The 18,309-nt window shown below is 43.5% G+C and overlaps 1 protein-coding gene across 1 annotated transcript; it reads left to right on the top strand.

The window, feature by feature from the left end:
- Positions 1-1,937: 1,937 nt before the first annotated feature.
- On the top strand, positions 1,938-6,472 carry LOC308079794 (uncharacterized protein). The gene is made up of 7 exons (XM_080421390.1): positions 1,938-1,943; positions 2,319-2,403; positions 2,827-2,989; positions 3,290-3,483; positions 3,580-3,721; positions 4,224-4,363; positions 5,211-6,472. The coding sequence occupies exons 2-7, from the start codon at positions 2,344-2,346 to the stop codon at positions 5,523-5,525; spliced, it is 1,014 nt and encodes a 337-aa protein (XP_080277516.1). The 5' UTR covers positions 1,938-1,943; positions 2,319-2,343; the 3' UTR covers positions 5,526-6,472.
- The last annotated feature ends 11,837 nt before the right edge of the window (positions 6,473-18,309 follow it).

The raw sequence follows: 18,309 nt of genomic DNA, 5'->3' as shown, positions 1-18,309 counted from the left end.
AAGCATGCACAGTCTGCTGAAAGTGACAGGCCATGGCTACACAGCTAACTAGCTGTGGGCACTTGTAAACAAAGGCATAGCCTAGTTGCTTGATATATTCATTGACGTGTAGACTATATATCGCGTGCTGAACACATTGTCCTCTCAATGTGCCTACACAATCTGGCTACTGAAATGTGGTATTGTAGTTTGTTGGGTGTGGCTTGTCTATGTGACTTCTGTACAAAAGCCTGTAGATCTGCTATTTTCACAATTTGTGCCCCTTTTATTTTTTGATCATTTCGACTGTTTTCTAGTATATAGTTGATTGCTTTTGATGATAAGTCCTTACATTATTACTTCACTGTCATCTGGGGACCCCTTCAAAATCACGAGGGGACCCCCCCCACAGTACATGAAAAATAATTGCCTGTACAGAATAGAAAGAATCAGATGTGTTTTTTTCTTTCTTTGAAACTAGTGTTGATTTTGACAGCAGCATTTTGTTTAGTTTTAACGTTTTCAGGCCAAGGACCCCCTAGCTGAGAAAGAGATGAAGCAGGGACCCCCTCTATATAAAATTGTGTTTCAGATTACTCTTTTTACTCTTTTTTTCCTCTACACCTATACCTCTTTGCCAAAAAATAGCAGATCTACAAGCTCACGAGGCGTTGTGAGCTTGTAGATCTGCTATTTTTGGCTAAAGTTATCCTCAGAAAAGTGATGCTAGGGTTCAAGTGGTTAATGTAAAAAAAAAAAAAATCTTATCACACAAAGATTTGGCGGACCCCCTGTAGTAACTCTGAGGACCCCCTGTTGAAGACCCCTGCTTTACTGTGTCACCATTCTAGTCTACCCCGTTATATTATTTAATTTGAGACATTATTGTATTTAATTTCATTGTATTAGGATGGTGTTTACATAATTGTGGTTGAACCATGGAACATAACATTTACTAAAGCTGTAAAAACAGTTTATTATTGCTGGTATTGCACTAAAATTACTGAATGACGCTCATTTGAATAGGCAATTGCATGGGCAGCTAAATACTGTGAGAGGCACATGATGTGAAATTCATCTGTCTCTCAGCTAAGGGGTCCCTGCTTCATCTCTCAGCTAAGGGGTCCCTGCTTCATCTCTCTCAGCTAAGGGGTCCCTGCTTTATCTGTCTCAGCTAAGGGGTCCCTGCTTCATCTGTCTCTCAGCTAAGGGGTCCCTGCTTCACCTGTCTCTCAGCTAAGGGGTCCCTGCTTTATCTGTCTCAGCTAAGGGGTCCCTGCTTCATCTGTCTCTCAGCTAAGGGGTCCCTGCTTCACCTGTCTCTAGATTTCCATGTGTACACTCTGAGAGTTACAGAGCTGTAAGGGTCCATTTGGTTCATATTCATAGCAGATCATAGTATTCTGCTGCTAGTTTGCTTTGCTTTTATGTTGATATCTGAACAGGTATAACACCAATTGTATTTCCTTTGTGTTTGTTTCAGATCGATGGACAACTTTGTCTTTGAAAAACTGACAGAGTGGCAGTTACCAGAACTGATCGACATATTTAGAGGTACAATATGTTTCCCATCCACATACATTGCTGTCACACAGTAATGGAGTTGACAACTGCTTTTTGTAATATACCTTGACATTTGTATTGAGCATATGCATTTTCTGTGCTATACTATTTGATTAACTGACAACAATTGACCAGCAGATAAACCCAGGTTGATTAAGGTTAATGACATCTGTGTCAGTCAGAAATAGGATGCTGGTTGTCATTCAAACTGTTTGCTCAGCACCAAACATGGCTGCTGAGTTAATGGCCATGGTTTCTGTATTCCTCTAACACAGTGGTTCTCAACCTTTTCAGGCTGTGACTCCCCCAAAATAATATTTGAATTGTGGACCCCCCATTTGTTTGACTCCTTTACACGGATACATATTGTGAAAATAGACGATCTACAAGTTTGGAGAGAAGTACTTCAACAGATTTAAATTATCTTTGTTTTATGTTGAATAGGGATCACAATACCAATGCTGGGGTTAAGTGGTTAAATGGCAACTTTAAGGGTGTATGATAATCCCAAGTTCTAACTTTACCTGAGAGCTAAAATATGACTTAGTAGGGATATATTTGCTAGTTGTTAACCATGCTCAGATCAGCTACCATGGAGTAACATTTTAAGAGGCACCAGTGCAACCTTCACTGGACGACTGACTGACTGAAGTTAAGTTTATGTTAGCCACACACCAGGTGTGATTTGTCTTTTAAAAATGGTTTATTAGTTACATGAAATCAACGCACTGGAACTACTTGATATGATGAATAGTTGTGCTATTTCTGTTTTACAGTCCTACGACGGAGACCAAAAAGGCCATGGCAGCTAGCATCATTCAGGCATTTCCCTGCTTGAAAGATTCATCAAGCAGTGGCAGCGTGAGTTTTTTCCCCCATTTTTTTGCTTTTCAATGTATTATTCATTTTGGTGACACCCCTAGTATTAAGCCCAATATATGCTCTGCTGTGATGTGTCGCTGATACTGAAAACTACAAGTCTACAAGCTCACAACATGTGGTCAGCCTGTATGTCTGCAGTTCTCACTAACGGACCGTTGAGAAGCATACATTGAGCTTAAAATGCTAAATCATTTAACAGACACAATACAGCTCACTCCTTCCAGAAAAACTACTGTGATGTGTGATTTCCACTGCTGTCATGCCCTTGGAAGCAGGGACAATAATTGGCCTTCTCTTGGGACAGACAAATGTGCAGAAAAACCCTGTTCTAATTCAAGGCCACGCTGTAAAAAAAAAAATGTGCCAAATCTCTATTCATCAAACATTTTGATTTCTTGGCAGGTCATATGGTACACCCCAGCACGGAACCGGCGTCCAGCCTGTGGGTACCTGGAGGATAGGCTGCGAAACGTCAGAAAGAAGCTGAGGTCAGCGTTCAGGGTGAATGGCCGAGCACCCCAACCAGCACCCGAGGATGGTCCTGTTCGAACAGCGGTCATACCAGGTCATTACTAAACAGAAAAATAGTAGCCAACAATGTGGCACATTTGCTTGCTTAAGTTTTCCCAAAACGTAACATGCGCACGTTTAGGGAACACAGTCGCAGACAGAAAATCTGAGTAGAGCCTGATCTTAGTGAATGTGAGGAATTTTGGAACTACAGTAGCTTGTATGACCAGACACCACACAATAGCATTTATAGTTGTTTTAGAACTATTTTAACACACAATATTGCTGATAGGGATGACTGATTACGCAAAACATCCATCTTTTAGTGACTGACAGCATTTTGTTCTTTTTACAGAATGTACCATATCGGATGAGCGGGCAGTACAGCTGAAAGAGTGGTTGAGAAGTAATTCTCAACCATTATGCCAAGTTGCGACCTATATGCAGGACACGGCGGTGTACAGGGCAAAGTGGATAAAGGACAACACCAGAGATCTGACCACCAGTCAGATTCTGGAACACTACCCTCACCTGACAACTAACGGCATGGTAAGAGGGAATATTGTATATGTGATGATTCATTGTTTATAATGTTTTGGTAGTGTGCCACATTTAATTTGATTTCAAATGTTTTCCATTTTATAGATCGCTCAGGACTTCCTTCTCTTACATGCGGACGCTGCGCCCAAACTGTACGAGACCTGGCTCCCAGTTTATGCGGAGAAGATCCTGCAGGTCGCACGACTGGAGCGGAAGTTAGAGTTGCCGGTCGAAGGATTAACATTAGGTAAAATATTATTTAAATGGTTCTTTGTCAGTCGACAGTCCCTCTTCTACCAAGAGTCCACAACTACGTTGACAGCCTCTCTGTGTGGGTGTGGCACGCACAGCACACACTTTCAGGTACCCTGGGGGTTTCCTCTTCTCAGGTAGTGTCACCTTCAAATACCAGTGGCCACACCCCTTCCTCCTATAGCCTCGTCTAGACCAGGGTTACTCAAAGTGGATTCCAGGGACTCTCTGGGTTACTTTAGTGGGGTCTAAATTTACCCTTAAGTCTGTAACTGTGACAGTGTTACAAATGGAAACAAATGGACCCCAACTGGTCAATTCTTTTCCATTTGTAAACTGTCATGGTTAGGCCAGCTTCTGGCCTAATGGTGGGAATAACTAAACTACAAACTAACCAGCTGCACATAGCAGCATAGGTTACATTCTTGTTGGCTATTGAATGACAAAATAAAGGATATGCTGTTCCACCTCGTATTGATACCTATGTCTTCCTGCAGATGACATTGGGGATCTCGCCCTGCAGCAGTTGCCAGCCTTGCTCCCCCCAACAGCATACAAAGTTGGACGTGGCCGTGGCAGTAAGACGGTGCGCCACACCATTGCTGAGTGCAAGAAGGCCTTCATCCATCATCAGCCTGTAAGTCCACCAGCACATCTAAAGGGAAACTTTCCATTTTATTTTAACATTAACATATACCTGTTGTATAATTAATGAGTTTGTGTAAGTATTGAGTGTGTAATCTACAAAGCATATACAGCACACAGCAGGAGGACAAGAACACAGTAGGGCATTCACAACTACGGCGTTTCACTAGTCGACGAGTAATCCTAAAAAGTTGACAAATAGTTGACTAGTCATCTAGATATGACCTCACCCCACCCGAAACAATAACATTGATTAATTCTTGTCAAAATGTCTCTGAAATAGGCTAACTACTGCTCTTTGCTAGTTTAACATATTGCTTTACAAATACAGGTATAACAGGACAAGCTTATTCCTTCTGTTAATATACCTCCCGGTTTATCTAATAAGGCAGGGGTTTTTAACTGATTATGAGCCAGGGACCACCACCACCACCACCCTCCTCACTAAGAATAAACCTAGGGACCACCGTTGTGCTGCGAGGGGGATATAAGTTAACGCTTTATATGCATTCTATGTCTATACAGTACATCTCTCACTGTTTCTCAACCAATGGACCACCAGTAGATAAGATTTAGCCTATCAGAGACAAAACTAAAGAACATTTTGTTATCGTTGGATACCAATACTATGCTGTGTTGATGTGTGTACCATAGGAGTGATAAGACGCAAAATGAATATGTTTAACAATAAGTTAACTCTTATAATGTAACTTGAAAACAAATGGACCCTTGACACCTTTATTATTATTTTTTCTTTTAATTATACACTTTGATTTTTCTATACTTTGTAGACATTTTGTCCTTACTCACTCGCCCTCACTTTTCTGTGTGTTTTTCAGCCTGGAACCAACATGGTGGAGTATCTCCAAGCAGCCAAGAACTCCCAAACTGAACCCTACGTCCTGACACTTGGCAACAACTCTCAGCAACCATCTCAGGTCTTCGCAATTATAGATGGACAGGCTTTGAAACAGGACAAACTTCTTCAGGCCATCGACGTCTGCTTCAAGGCCAACTACATTTTTGACATCGAGTACCCCAAAAAGTGTCAACTTGTGTGGGACTTCCTACAGAGTATTATCTATGGAATTCCACTACAAGAGTCCAAGAAAATGGTGGAGTTTCTGCACACTAGAATTCTGGCTTGCCAGTAGAGCTCACACACACACCCCCCAACACATTACCCACCCAATCAACCCACGTACCCGTTAGTCATTGAGGGCAGCCTTGTTGGACAGGTGGCCATTGAGCTAAAATCTTTGCTTCTGGGGGGGTCCCTGGAACAACATATTTTGAGATGGGGGGTCCGCGGCCAAATACAGTACATATAATTCTGGGGGTCCTTGACATGAAAAAGTGTGAGAACCACTGATATAGAAACAAGTTTTTGAGAAAACACCAGAAGATTCAGAAGACATTTTGTAGAATCGGCCTCAGGTTTTAAAGGGTTAACCCCTACTTTGATCACTACAGCATCAAAAACAGCAGATCTACAAGAAGCTCGTTTTCGAGCTTGTAGATCTGCTATTTTTGATTCTTTTTTAATTCGAATGGTGTAAAAGTAAAGAGTTTTGGGACCATTGAGGTCGTTCCACCCCAGAGAACACGCATCAGGACATAATGAGGTTGTTCCTCCCCATGGGACCGTACCTATGTTCCCCAGGTTCTATGTTCCCCAGGTTCTATGTTCCCCGCTTTCCTAGGAGAGCGGGGAATATAGGACCTAACCATAACCTTAGTGGGGGAACATAGGTCCGGGGAACATAGGTATGACCCCCTCCCCATAGAGAACACATATCAGGGTGACATTATTACGCAACAGGGACCAACATGGCACTGTTCACTAAATATGACGTTCCTATAGAAACACGCCGGATTCTTTGTTCCCCCAGAGAGCACGATGAAGACTTGAGTGTTTGTCTAAAAGCAGAAATGTTTGCTTTAAAAACTATATGTTCAAAGATTTTCACAAATTTCAGGATTTTTCAAAAATAGCAGATCTACAAGTGCCGCGCTACCAGCTTGTATATATGTGATTGTGCTTGTATATTGTGCTTGTATAGTATATTGAGCTTGTATCTATTTTTGAATAGCAAAAGTATAAAATAATGCTTTTTATCCCATGTCTAAAAATGAGACGGATGCGTTCCAGGTCTTAATGGGTTAATAAAATGACTAAAAGAATCCAGCATGGTTTGTTTATTGCATTATGCTTTGCATGACCAAATCTAGCATGTATTTTGTTATAGGTTTGTAGTTAAACTGTAGTTTAACCATAAAGTAATACATATATTGTGGTTGAATAAACCCATAATTGTTTTATTTAACTCATGATTTGGATAAAACAACCCATAATGGTACATAATTTGACCCACAATTGGGTTGAGTATATAATAAATAATAAGGGTTGAATTTACTCAGATGTACAGTTAATTTAACCCAGGATTGGGTCGAATATATAATAAATACTATGGGTTGCATTTACTCAGATGTACAGTTAATTTAACCCAGAAATGGGTAGAAAGTATAATAAATGATATGGGTTGCATTTACTCAGATGTACAGTTAATTTAACCCAGAAATGGGTAGAATATATAATAAATGATATGGGTTGCATTTACTCAGACGTACAGTTAATTTAACCCAGAAATGGGTAGAATATTTTAACTCATCCACTGGGTTAAAACAGACCAACCCACCTTGCTGGGTAAAATTAACTACTGCTGGGCCGGTGCTATAACTACCCAGGGGATGGGCTAAAAACAACCCAGAATGGGTTGTTTCTAACCCAGTGTTTTTCTCTGTGTAGCAGCAGCAGTATTACTCAGTCGGTGTGTGTGTGTGTGTGTGTGTGTGTGTGTGTGTGTGTGTGTGTGTGTGTGTGTGTGTGTGTGTGTGTGTGTGTGTGTGTGAAAATCCAGGGGGTGTACGTGATTTTAAATTGTATTTATATTTTAGTTTCATACAGGAAAAAACTAGTGAAAGTGAAAAAAAACACATTGCAACTGGAACACTAGCTGAAAAATGTGGGGTTCTCTGTCCTGATTCATTAAAATTGGGATCCCACCTGAAAATGAATTTTCTGTTTACTAGGGTGACCATACGTCCTCTTTTACCCAGACATGTCCTCTTTTGGGGGGCTGTCAGGCCTATCCGGGGGGGTTTTATAAAATCCTTTAAATCTCACGAGACTTGGCAACACTGCTGACAGGCTCCAGCACACAGAGACAGCAACGAGACACACACACACACACACACACACACACACACACACACACACACACACACACACACACAGCACGTACATTGTGCTGCCTGTCATTCATTGAAAAAAACTCTGACATCCACACTTCATGGAGTACATTTTTGTTACCGAATTAACCGAATTAAGGTAACAAACCCCCCCCAAAAAAAGTAACAAACCTGAGAGAGAAAAAAAAAGCGCATGCACGCGCTGTCCTCTTTTTGGGAATTCAGAAGATGGTCACCCTACAGACAGGGAGACTCCTGTTGCTGAACAAACTGTCCATAGACCCCTTAACAGACGACGTCACACTGATAAAAACCAGTATGCGTGCAACCAGTATGCGCGCAATGAAACCCATTCTGTCAGGTCTCGCTAGGACGCGCCTCACTAGCCAACACACAAGAGGGGGTTAGAGGTTAGAGGGGGTTGGGGTTAGAGGTTAGAGGAGGTTGGGGTGTGCTGAAACCAGCGCACCCCGAAACAACAGGTTGAGAACTGATTGCGTGAAACAATCACCTGTGCGTCCAGTCTCAATGTTACTAAACAAATAATTGGTCCATAGCAGAATATAGAGCGTTAACTTTTTTTGCACCCCATTTAACCTTAGTAACCCAAGACTTAGTAAACTGGACCCCGAGTTGTCTCTGTACTTGGACCGCTTTTTTTCTGTCTGCACCTTAATCCCTTTGCCAGAAACGTGTCACGTTGTCAACGCGTTGTTTGTGAGCTTGTAGATCTGCTATTTTTGGCCTGAATATGGGATGCTGGGGTCCCAAGTGGTTAAACTCTGAATACTTTTTTGCACGTTATGTATTCAGCTGGTGTTGGTAGTGCGTGACATTTTAACGACCGCTGATATCTTAGGGCAGTCCTATTGGACTGACGGATGTGCAGACGGCGACGGAGCACAGGCACCAATTTGAGGTGGAATGGTGGAGAAAATGTAGTCGTCCCTGTCCCGGGGGATTCCTATCATAGCTGGCTGCCGTGATTGGTTCCCGTCCAGCGCCGGCTGGAACCATTTAGATAATAAAAATGGCTCCGTATTCTGGGGACTCATGCATACAGATGCATAGGCAGTGCACTTGCAGACACGCGCACGCACGCTCGCACACACGCTCGCACACACACACACACATGCAGACACACACGCACACATACACGAACACACACACGCACCCACACCAAACTCAAATGTGTACACAAAGAGGCCGGTAAAAATGCACCCTTATTCGAAATGCTCATAAACAAACAACAATATATATATACTGTACATGCAGGTACTTGCAAACCGGTACACTTAGATAAGGGTTGAATGTGAATAGGCCACAATAAAGACAATAAAGACACTGGCTACCTGTCAGTTTATTTCAGCACATTCAGACTAAAACATGTGTGCAATAAGACATCAACGCACATACCATCAGTGGTGTAAAGTAACTAAGTACATGTACTCAATGTACTTCTACTCCACTACATCTCGGAGGCAAATATTATGCTTTTACGCCACAATTATTTGAAAACTTTAGTTGCTAGTTAGTTAGAATGTGAACCAGAAATCTCCAAACATCTCCTTGTATTCAAGTCATCAAGGGGAGTAAATGATAAAAAGAAAAATAATAATAAGTGAAGTACTTCTTTAACGGCTGGGGTGATCAGAAAGCTTTTTTTCTCGCCCCCTCCACATGGGGGCCAGGAGGGTAACATTGCTGAGGGAGGTAACTGTCACAGCGGCCCCTGTGATACATGTTTAATCTTGTTAGGAGCCTGTGCGGCGGGGGGGGGGGGGGGGGGGGGTGACCTTTCTCTAGTGCGGCCGTTGTTTACCTGCTCGCCGCCGCGCTCGTCGTGGGGTTTATGGTCCGTGCAGCAGCGAGACGCCGCCGGCAGAGACACAGAGGTCACGGCGGCGTGTTTTTTTTTACACACGCGCCTCCAGCTGGGCGGATGGATGCCGCCTGGCCGTGCGCGCACGTGATCGGACGGAAGGGCATTGATGCACACGTGCACACACACACCCTGCTGCAAGGACGGGAACACGAGGGAAGGAACGTGCAGGAGTGCGCGCACACATGTCTGCTGGTGTATTAAAACCATTAAAAAGATTCTATAGCCACCGCGACCACAAAGTGTTTCAAATGCTGCCACGGTGCAACAGTGTTGATTTTGACAGCAAGTTTTGATTCAGTTTTAGTCATAGTCTATTGAATAAAATTCCATTTAGTTTTAGTCATATTTTAGTCATCTGAAATGTTTCAGTTTTTGTCTAGTTTTAGTCGACTAAATATCATAAGATTTTAGTCGACTAAATCTACAGTTGATTTAGTCGACTAAAATGTATGTTGGCGGTGCCTTGATTGCGTCGTAATGGCTGATTTTACACTTGGTTGCATGTTGAAAATAGCCGATCTACAAGCTCACAACGCGTCGCTGCGCAACGCGTTGTGAGCTTGTAGATCGGCTATTTTCAGAGCTCAACACCCGAGCGCAACAAAACCTAAAATGACTTGTCTTTTATATCTACTGCATCTCCCTCACTAACATTTTAGTCAAGTTTTTATTTGTTGACAAAATTGTCAATATATTTAGTCTTAGTTTTAGGCATCGTAGCTTAGTTTTTATTTAGTTTTGTTCGGTGTAAAAAGGTAGTCGACCAACATTTTTCGTCATAGTTTTAGTCGACAAAATCAACACTGCGGTGCAAGTGGCTTCGTGCTCGTAGCCAATAAGCCTACCCCCCCATGGACAATAAGCCTACCCCCCCATGGACAATAAGCCTACCCCCCCATGGACAATAAGCCTAACCCCCCCATGGACAATAAGCCTACCCCCCCCATGGACAATAAGCCTACCCCCCCATGGACAATAAGCCTACCCCCCCCCCCATGGACAATAAGCCTACCCCCCCATGGACAATAAGCCTACCCCCCCATGGACAATAAGCCTACCCCCCCCCCATGGACAATAAGCCTACCCCCCCATGGACAATAAGCCTACCCCCCCCCCCCCCCATGGACAATAAGCCTACCCCCCCATGGACAATAAGCCTACCCCCCCATGGACAATAAGCCTACCCCCCCCCCATGGACAATAAGCCTACCCCCCCCATGGACAATAAGCCTACCCCCCCCATGGACAATAAGCCTACCCCCCCCCCCATGGACAATAAGCCTACCCCCCCCCCCATGGACAATAAGCCTACCCCCCCCATGGACAATAAGCCTACCCCCCCATGGACAATAAGCCTACCCCCCCCCATGGACAATAAGCCTACCCCCCCCCCCCATGGACAATAAGCCTACCCCCCCCCCCCCCATGGACAATAAGCCTACCCCCCCCCCATGGACAATAAGCCTACCCCCCCCATGGACAATAAGCCTACCCCCCCCCCCCATGGACAATAAGCCTACCCCCCCCCCCCATGGACAATAAGCCTACCCCCCCCCCATGGACAATAAGCCTACCCCCCCCATGGACAATAAGCCTACCCCCCCCCATGGACAATAAGCCTACCCCCCCCATGGACAATAAGCCTACCCCCCCCCCATGGACAATAAGCCTACCCCCCCCATGGACAATAAGCCTACCCCCCCCCATGGACAATAAGCCTAACCCCCCCATGGACAATAAGCCTACCCCCCCCCCCCCCATGGACAATAAGACTACCCCCCCCCATGGACAATAAGCCTACCCCCCCCCCATGGACAATAAGCCTACCCCCCCATGGACAATAAGCCTACCCCCCCCCCATGGACAATAAGACTACCCCCCCCATGGACAATAAGCCTACCCCCCCCCCCCATGGACAATAAGACTACCCCCCCCCCATGGACAATAAGCCTACCCCCCCCCATGGACAATAAGCCTACCCCCCCCCATGGACAATAAGCCTACCCCCCCATGGACAATAAGCCTAACCCCCCCATGGACAATAAGCCTACCCCCCCCCATGGACAATAAGCCTAACCCCCCCCCCCATGGACAATAAGCCTACCCCCCCCATGGACAATAAGCCTACCCCCCCCATGGACAATAAGACTACCCCCCCATGGACAATAAGCCTACCCCCCCCATGGACAATAAGCCTAACCCCCCCATGGACAATAAGCCTACCCCCCCCATGGACAATAAGCCTACCCCCCCCCATGGACAATAAGCCTACCCCCCCCCCATGGACAATAAGCCTTCCCCCCCCATGGACAATAAGCCTACCCCCCCCCATGGACAATAAGCCTAACCCCCCCATGGACAATAAGCCTACCCCCCCCCCCCCCCATGGACAATAAGCCTACCCCCCCCCCCATGGACAATAAGCCTACCCCCCCCATGGACAATAAGCCTACCCCCCCCATGGACAATAAGCCTAACCCCCCCATGGACAATAAGCCTACCCCCCCCCCCCCCCATGGACAATAAGCCTACCCCCCCCATGGACAATAAGCCTAACCCCCCCATGGACAATAAGCCTACCCCCCCCATGGACAATAAGCCTACCCCCCCCCCCCCCATGGACAATAAGCCTACCCCCCCATGGACAATAAGCCTAACCCCCCCATGGACAATAAGCCTACCCCCCCCCATGGACAATAAGCCTACCCCCCCCATGGACAATAAGCCTACCCCCCCCATGGACAATAAGCCTACCCCCCCATGGACAATAAGCCTAACCCCCCCATGGACAATAAGCCTACCCCCCCCATGGACAATAAGCCTACCCCCCCATGGACAATAAGCCTACCCCCCCCCATGGACAATAAGCCTACCCCCCCCCCATGGACAATAAGCCTAACCCCCCCATGGACAATAAGCCTACCCCCCCCCCATGGACAATAAGCCTACCCCCCCCATGGACAATAAGCCTAACCCCCCCATGGACAATAAGCCTACCCCCCCCCCATGGACAATAAGCCTAACCCCCCCATGGACAATAAGCCTACCCCCCCCCCCCCATGGACAATAAGCCTACCCCCCCATGGACACTAAGCCTACCCCCCCCATGGACAATAAGCCTACCCCCCCCCATGGACAATAAGCCTACCCCCCCATGGACAATAAGCCTAACCCCCCCCATGGACAATAAGCCTACCCCCCCCCAACATGGACAATAAGCCTACCCCCCCCATGGACAATAAGCCTAACCCCCCCATGGACAATAAGCCTACCCCCCCCCATGGACAATAAGCCTACCCCCCCACCCCATGGACAATAAGCCTACCCCCCCATGGACAATAAGCCTAACCCCCCCATGGACAATAAGCCTACCCCCCCCCCATGGACAATAAGCCTACCCCCCCCATGGACAATAAGCCTACCCCCCCCATGGACAATAAGCCTACCCCCCCATGGACAATAAGCCTAACCCCCCCATGGACAATAAGCCTACCCCCCCCCCATGGACAATAAGCCTACCCCCCCATGGACAATAAGCCTACCCCCCCCATGGACAATAAGCCTACCCCCCCCATGGACAATAAGCCTACCCCCCCCATGGACAATAAGCCTACCCCCCCATGGACAATAAGCCTACCCCCCCCATGGACAATAAGCCTACCCCCCCCATGGACAATAAGCCTACCCCCCCCATGGACAATAAGCCTACCCCCCCATGGACAATAAGCCTACCCCCCATGGACAATAAGCCTACCCCCCCATGGACAATAAGCCTACCCCCCCCCACCCACCCAATGTACAAGCTCTCATAATCATTCACAGGTTGTGTACAGGCCATGTTCAAATGTATCACTGAATTTTCAATGTATTCACATTTATTATAGCTCATTTAATATGATACTTATGGCAATTTGAATACAAAGTCTGTATCGTCATTTAAAAAAAGAATAAATCATGTTGGATATGCTGTAGTACATCAAAAGCTTATTTCACGCTGCATTTATTGATGAGCTCTACTGTACAGAGTATGCGTTATATAAAGTTATTAATACCACCATAGCCCATTTATACTACACTATCTTCAGCTACAGCAGCAGCTTTGTGGGGAAGGTCTTTTGTACTGTGCTGTATATTACATACACTCACCATGTGGCTCAAAGTCCCCTCGGGTAACAATGTATCTTACTGTTCATATACAGTTTTGTACCCTCACAGTTTAATTATGATCGAGCGCTCGGGTGGTACAAGTTCTGTACATGTTCACCACCACAGTCTAGGGTTCGATTAAAGAGGAAAAACACGGCCACCTATTAGGAGGTCAGTATGAGTCTGCAGAACCAAGGACGGGTGTTTTCCATGAATCTATCATGGTTAAAATTTGAAGTTGCAATGGGTTTGTACAGGAAGGGGCGTGTCTGATCAAATACATATCAAATGTCTAAACTGTCCGGGGGGCCGGGGGGGTTCTCAAAAGCCTGAGTAAACGTTAAAATTACCCCAAACATGTTTTGAAGTGAAATATCCCTTCAAGTTAGCAACTGTCCTTTCTTACAAATTGTATTCAAATGATGTTATCATACTTTTTATTCACTACACCAAACAGCATTATAATGTGTGTGTGTGTGTGTGTGTGTGTGTGTGTGTGTGTGTGTGTGTGTGTGTGTGTGTTGTGATTTAGTGCCCAAAGTATAAAAAGACAAAGAAATATCAAAAGCGATAATCTCTCTATTAGTGGCAAATCCTTCAGGAAAGACTTTGCATGTGGCTCTGAAAACTGCTGATTTACAAGCGAGCAGTGGCACGCACGCGCACACACACACACACACACACACCTGCCCACGCAAGCTTTGCGGTAATTCTGAAAATGCCACAATTTTAAGGGGAACGATAACTAAAATATCGAGATGGCACATTTGCCGTTGTTGTAGCACACATTAAGGCAAATGTGACTTTTAAGCATTTTCTGCCATTCTGACAGATGATTATTATTATTTGCAGAGCCAATTATGTAGGCTAGAGCTAGTGAACGTGTTTATTTACAGTAAAAAAAAAAATGTGCTCTTCAAACACACACACGCACACACACACACACACACACACACACACACACACACACACACACACACACACACACACACGCCTTTGTATTTCTACAGTATCTTTAACAAGATGTCAAAAGCAATTCTCCGTTGAAAATGCAGTTTAATCCCAACCCCAATCCTAACGCTATAACCCTAAAACTAACAGGAAAGCTCCAAATGCATGTTGGGTATGGGATAAACAAATTATCTCCTGGTCTTCGTCGTTGCCCCTCATTATCCAACATCAGTCTAACAACGCATTACCCGGTAACAATCCACATTTTCGTAGTTATTTTGGGAAAGTGGTGACACTGAGAATTAACAACCGGAATATGATTTGCAGAATAAAAACACCATCATTAAATACGTTGAAATCATGTATTTAAAGCATTGTTTTCACATCTTAGGATCTGAAAAATAAGGCTTGAAAATTTCTATTATAAATTGGGCTTATGATAATGGCATCAGTATTACTCACCCTATCTCCTGCTGGAGATAAGTGCACATTTAACTAATCATCCTGTTAGTGAACACGGTGACAGAGTTTTATATGGAACAATGAAAAAGGACTACTGGCACACAGCAAAGGGACAAAGCATCTTGTGAATGTTAGACGAAAGTAGTGGTGTAAAGTAACTAAGTACATTTACTTAAGTACTGTACTTAAGTACAATCTTTTAGGTACTTTTACTTTACTGGAGCATTTCCAATTGTCTATACTTTTACTTCTACTCCACTATATCTCAGAGGAAAATATCGTACTTTTACTCCACTACAATTATTTGAAAACTTTAGATACTAGTTACTTTGCAGATATACATTATTACATTATAAAACATACATTAACTACTTTAGCCCTATTTTATACCTAGGCTATTTGAAAATAGCCGATCTACAAGCTCACAACGTGTCGCATCGCGACGTGTTGTGAGCTTGTAGATCTGCTATTTTCAAAAATGTTAGTACTTTAACTTTTGGTACTTTAAATACATTTTGATACCAACACTTTTGTACTTTACTCAAGTCAATGTTTTATTCCGGACTTTTACTTGTAACAGAGTACTTCTACATTGCAGTATTGATACTTTTACTTAAGTAAAACATTTGAGTACTTTTCCCACCACTGGAAGAAAGAAAGTCAGAAAACAGCTAAATGTAGCTTTTCAAACCGATTAAGAATTACTTTGAAAAGATGCCATTTCTCCGATGCTAAGATCTTAAAACCACTTAAAGCTACTGTTCTGTTTACTAGGGTCCCCCAGGGCTCTACAATAATAGTAGATTGTAGATTTGGTATAGGCTACCAAATCTCTTCGGCGAAAACAGCCGATGCATTGGCTATTCTCGCCAATGGTTGGCCTTATAGGGTTCATGGGGTTATGAAGCCCAGGGGCTGATATGGCTATCAGCGCACTAAAGTGCTATCTCGTTGACCTTGCCAGGAACTCATGTCAAACATGGGCTAATTATTAAGTCAACAAACACGGTTGCTGTGGGTTTGGTTTAACATTAACAGCTGAGGAGGCTCTGGGATTTATTCGAGTGCTACGGAACAGTGTTGATTTCGACGACTAAAGCTATGACGAAAAATGTTGGTCGACTACCTTTTTACACTGACGAAAACTACATAAAAAACAAAATAAAAACTATTCTATGATGACTAAACTAAGACTAAATATATTGACCATTTTTTTTGCGCGCGTTCATGTGTCCCTGATGTGTCCCCCCAGGTCATATTGCATTCCAGCGCCTCTGCTATGACTAAAACTGAATCAAAATTGCTAATCAACACTGCCACGGAACCAAAACGCAGTGACCTTCAACGGTTCACAAAATGAGCTGCTGCCAGCAGCACCTGCCGTGTTAACTCCAGCACCACACCGTCAGGAAATCCCTGCAGAACCACCATTTAACTTCAGTTCTTTATTGACAGAATGTCAACTGTTAACTTATTTATTTAATCAACTACTGAAACCGTACAGTACATCGTTGACCGGGGTCCCACTGGGGCCTGTACGAGGTCCTCCTTTATTCCCTCTACAGACACCATATCTCTTCATTGAAAATAGCCAATCATTTAAACAAATCAAAACTAATAGCATTGCGACACATTACGAGCTTGTAGATCTGCTATTTTTGCCAAAATGTTCGCATACTGTATAGGGACACCAGGATTCAAGTGGTTAGTTTGAGTTTCCCAGGGCAGTTCCTCATTGACAGAAGGCCTAATGTTTACTTATTTATTGAATTAAAGTGTTTGTGAAATGTTTTTTGGATAATTTATCAGCTGGCATTTGTTGCTGCCTCCATTATCAACCTCTGGTAACGATAAATGCCTGGTTGATCATCATCTATATTTACTATATTTATTTCTTTTAATGGAAATACTAAAGTGTTACTAGTACTTACAAGTTTTTTGCAAAGCATTTATACAGCAGAATACTTTATTATAATCAAAGCACCGTAATGAAATTACTTAAATCTTCGTTTGCAAGTCTTAGCGTGTGAAGATGAAAGCATTGAAAATACTTTTATGTGTTACTAATCTCTCTCCTTGTAATTTGCACATTTACATTTTTGTGTTCATCTTCATTAGGTTCGATGGAACCTAATAAAACATGTAAACATATGCACACACACACACACACACACACACACACACACACACACACACACACACACACACACACACACACACACACACACACACACACACACACACACAGACCCAATGTGCCTTAAGCACAATATGTTACAGAATATCTGTAAACCAATTAAAAGCCCAGTGTCAGCAAAGCAATGTTACACTTAATGAGTCCTATGTTTCATCACCTTAAGGCATGGTTAAACATACTGTTATTCAGCACGTTGTGTGTGTGCTATTCCACCAAGAGCAAGGATTTGTCAGTGTGAGGCTAAAAGTCTAAAAGTGTGAAGACAATGTGCTCTGACACTGTTGTTATTATATTTGACACGGTTGTTATTATATTTGACACTGTGTTATTATATTTGACACTGTTGTTATTATATTTGACACTGTTGTTATTATATTTGACACTGTTGTTATTATATTTGACACTGTTGTTATTATATTTGACAACTGTTGTTATTATATTTGACACTGTTGTTATTATATTTGACACTGTTGTTATTATATTTTATATTTGACACTGGTGTTATTATATTTGACACTGGTGTTATTATATTTGACACTGGTGTTATTATATTTGACACTGTTGTTATTATATTTGACACTGTTGTTATTATATTTGACACTGTTGTCATTATATTTGACACTGTTGTTATTATATTTGACACTGTTGTTATCATATTTGACACTGTTGTCATTATATTTGACACTGTTGACATTATATTGTTGTTATTATATTTGACACTGTTGTTATCATATTTGACACTGTTGTCATTATATTTGACACTGTTGACATTATATTTGACACTGTTGACATTATATTTGACACTGTTGTCATTATATTTGACACTGTTGACATTATATTTGACACTGTTGTTATTATATTTGACACTGTTGTTATCATATTTGACACTGTTGTCATTATATTTGACACTGTTGACATTATATTTGACACTGTTGTTATTATATTTGACACTGTTGTTATTATATTTGCATTGGCCTTAGCGCTGTCAGCAGCCACTGCACCTTGACACAGAGACAGGCCGGGTGATTTATTGCTGAGACTTAAG

The sequence above is a fragment of the Gymnoscopelus braueri genome (genome assembly GCF_963280865.1).
Source record: "Gymnoscopelus braueri genome assembly, chromosome: 23".
Taxonomy (NCBI): domain Eukaryota; kingdom Metazoa; phylum Chordata; class Actinopteri; order Myctophiformes; family Myctophidae; genus Gymnoscopelus; species Gymnoscopelus braueri.
Note: the sequence above shows the minus strand (reverse complement) of the source record. Positions and strands in the feature narration are given on the sequence as shown.

Bases quoted from the DNA above. Each gene is read 5' to 3' on its own strand.
- LOC308079794 (XM_080421390.1), top strand. From the start codon at position 2,344: ATGGCAGCTAGCATCATTCAGGCATTTCCCTGCTTGAAAGATTCATCA. The intron at 2,404-2,826 runs GTGAGTTTTTTC...ATTTCTTGGCAG, and splicing joins ATTCATCAAGCAGTGGCAGC to GTCATATGGTACACCCCAGC. The intron at 2,990-3,289 runs GTCATTACTAAA...TTCTTTTTACAG, and splicing joins TCGAACAGCGGTCATACCAG to AATGTACCATATCGGATGAG.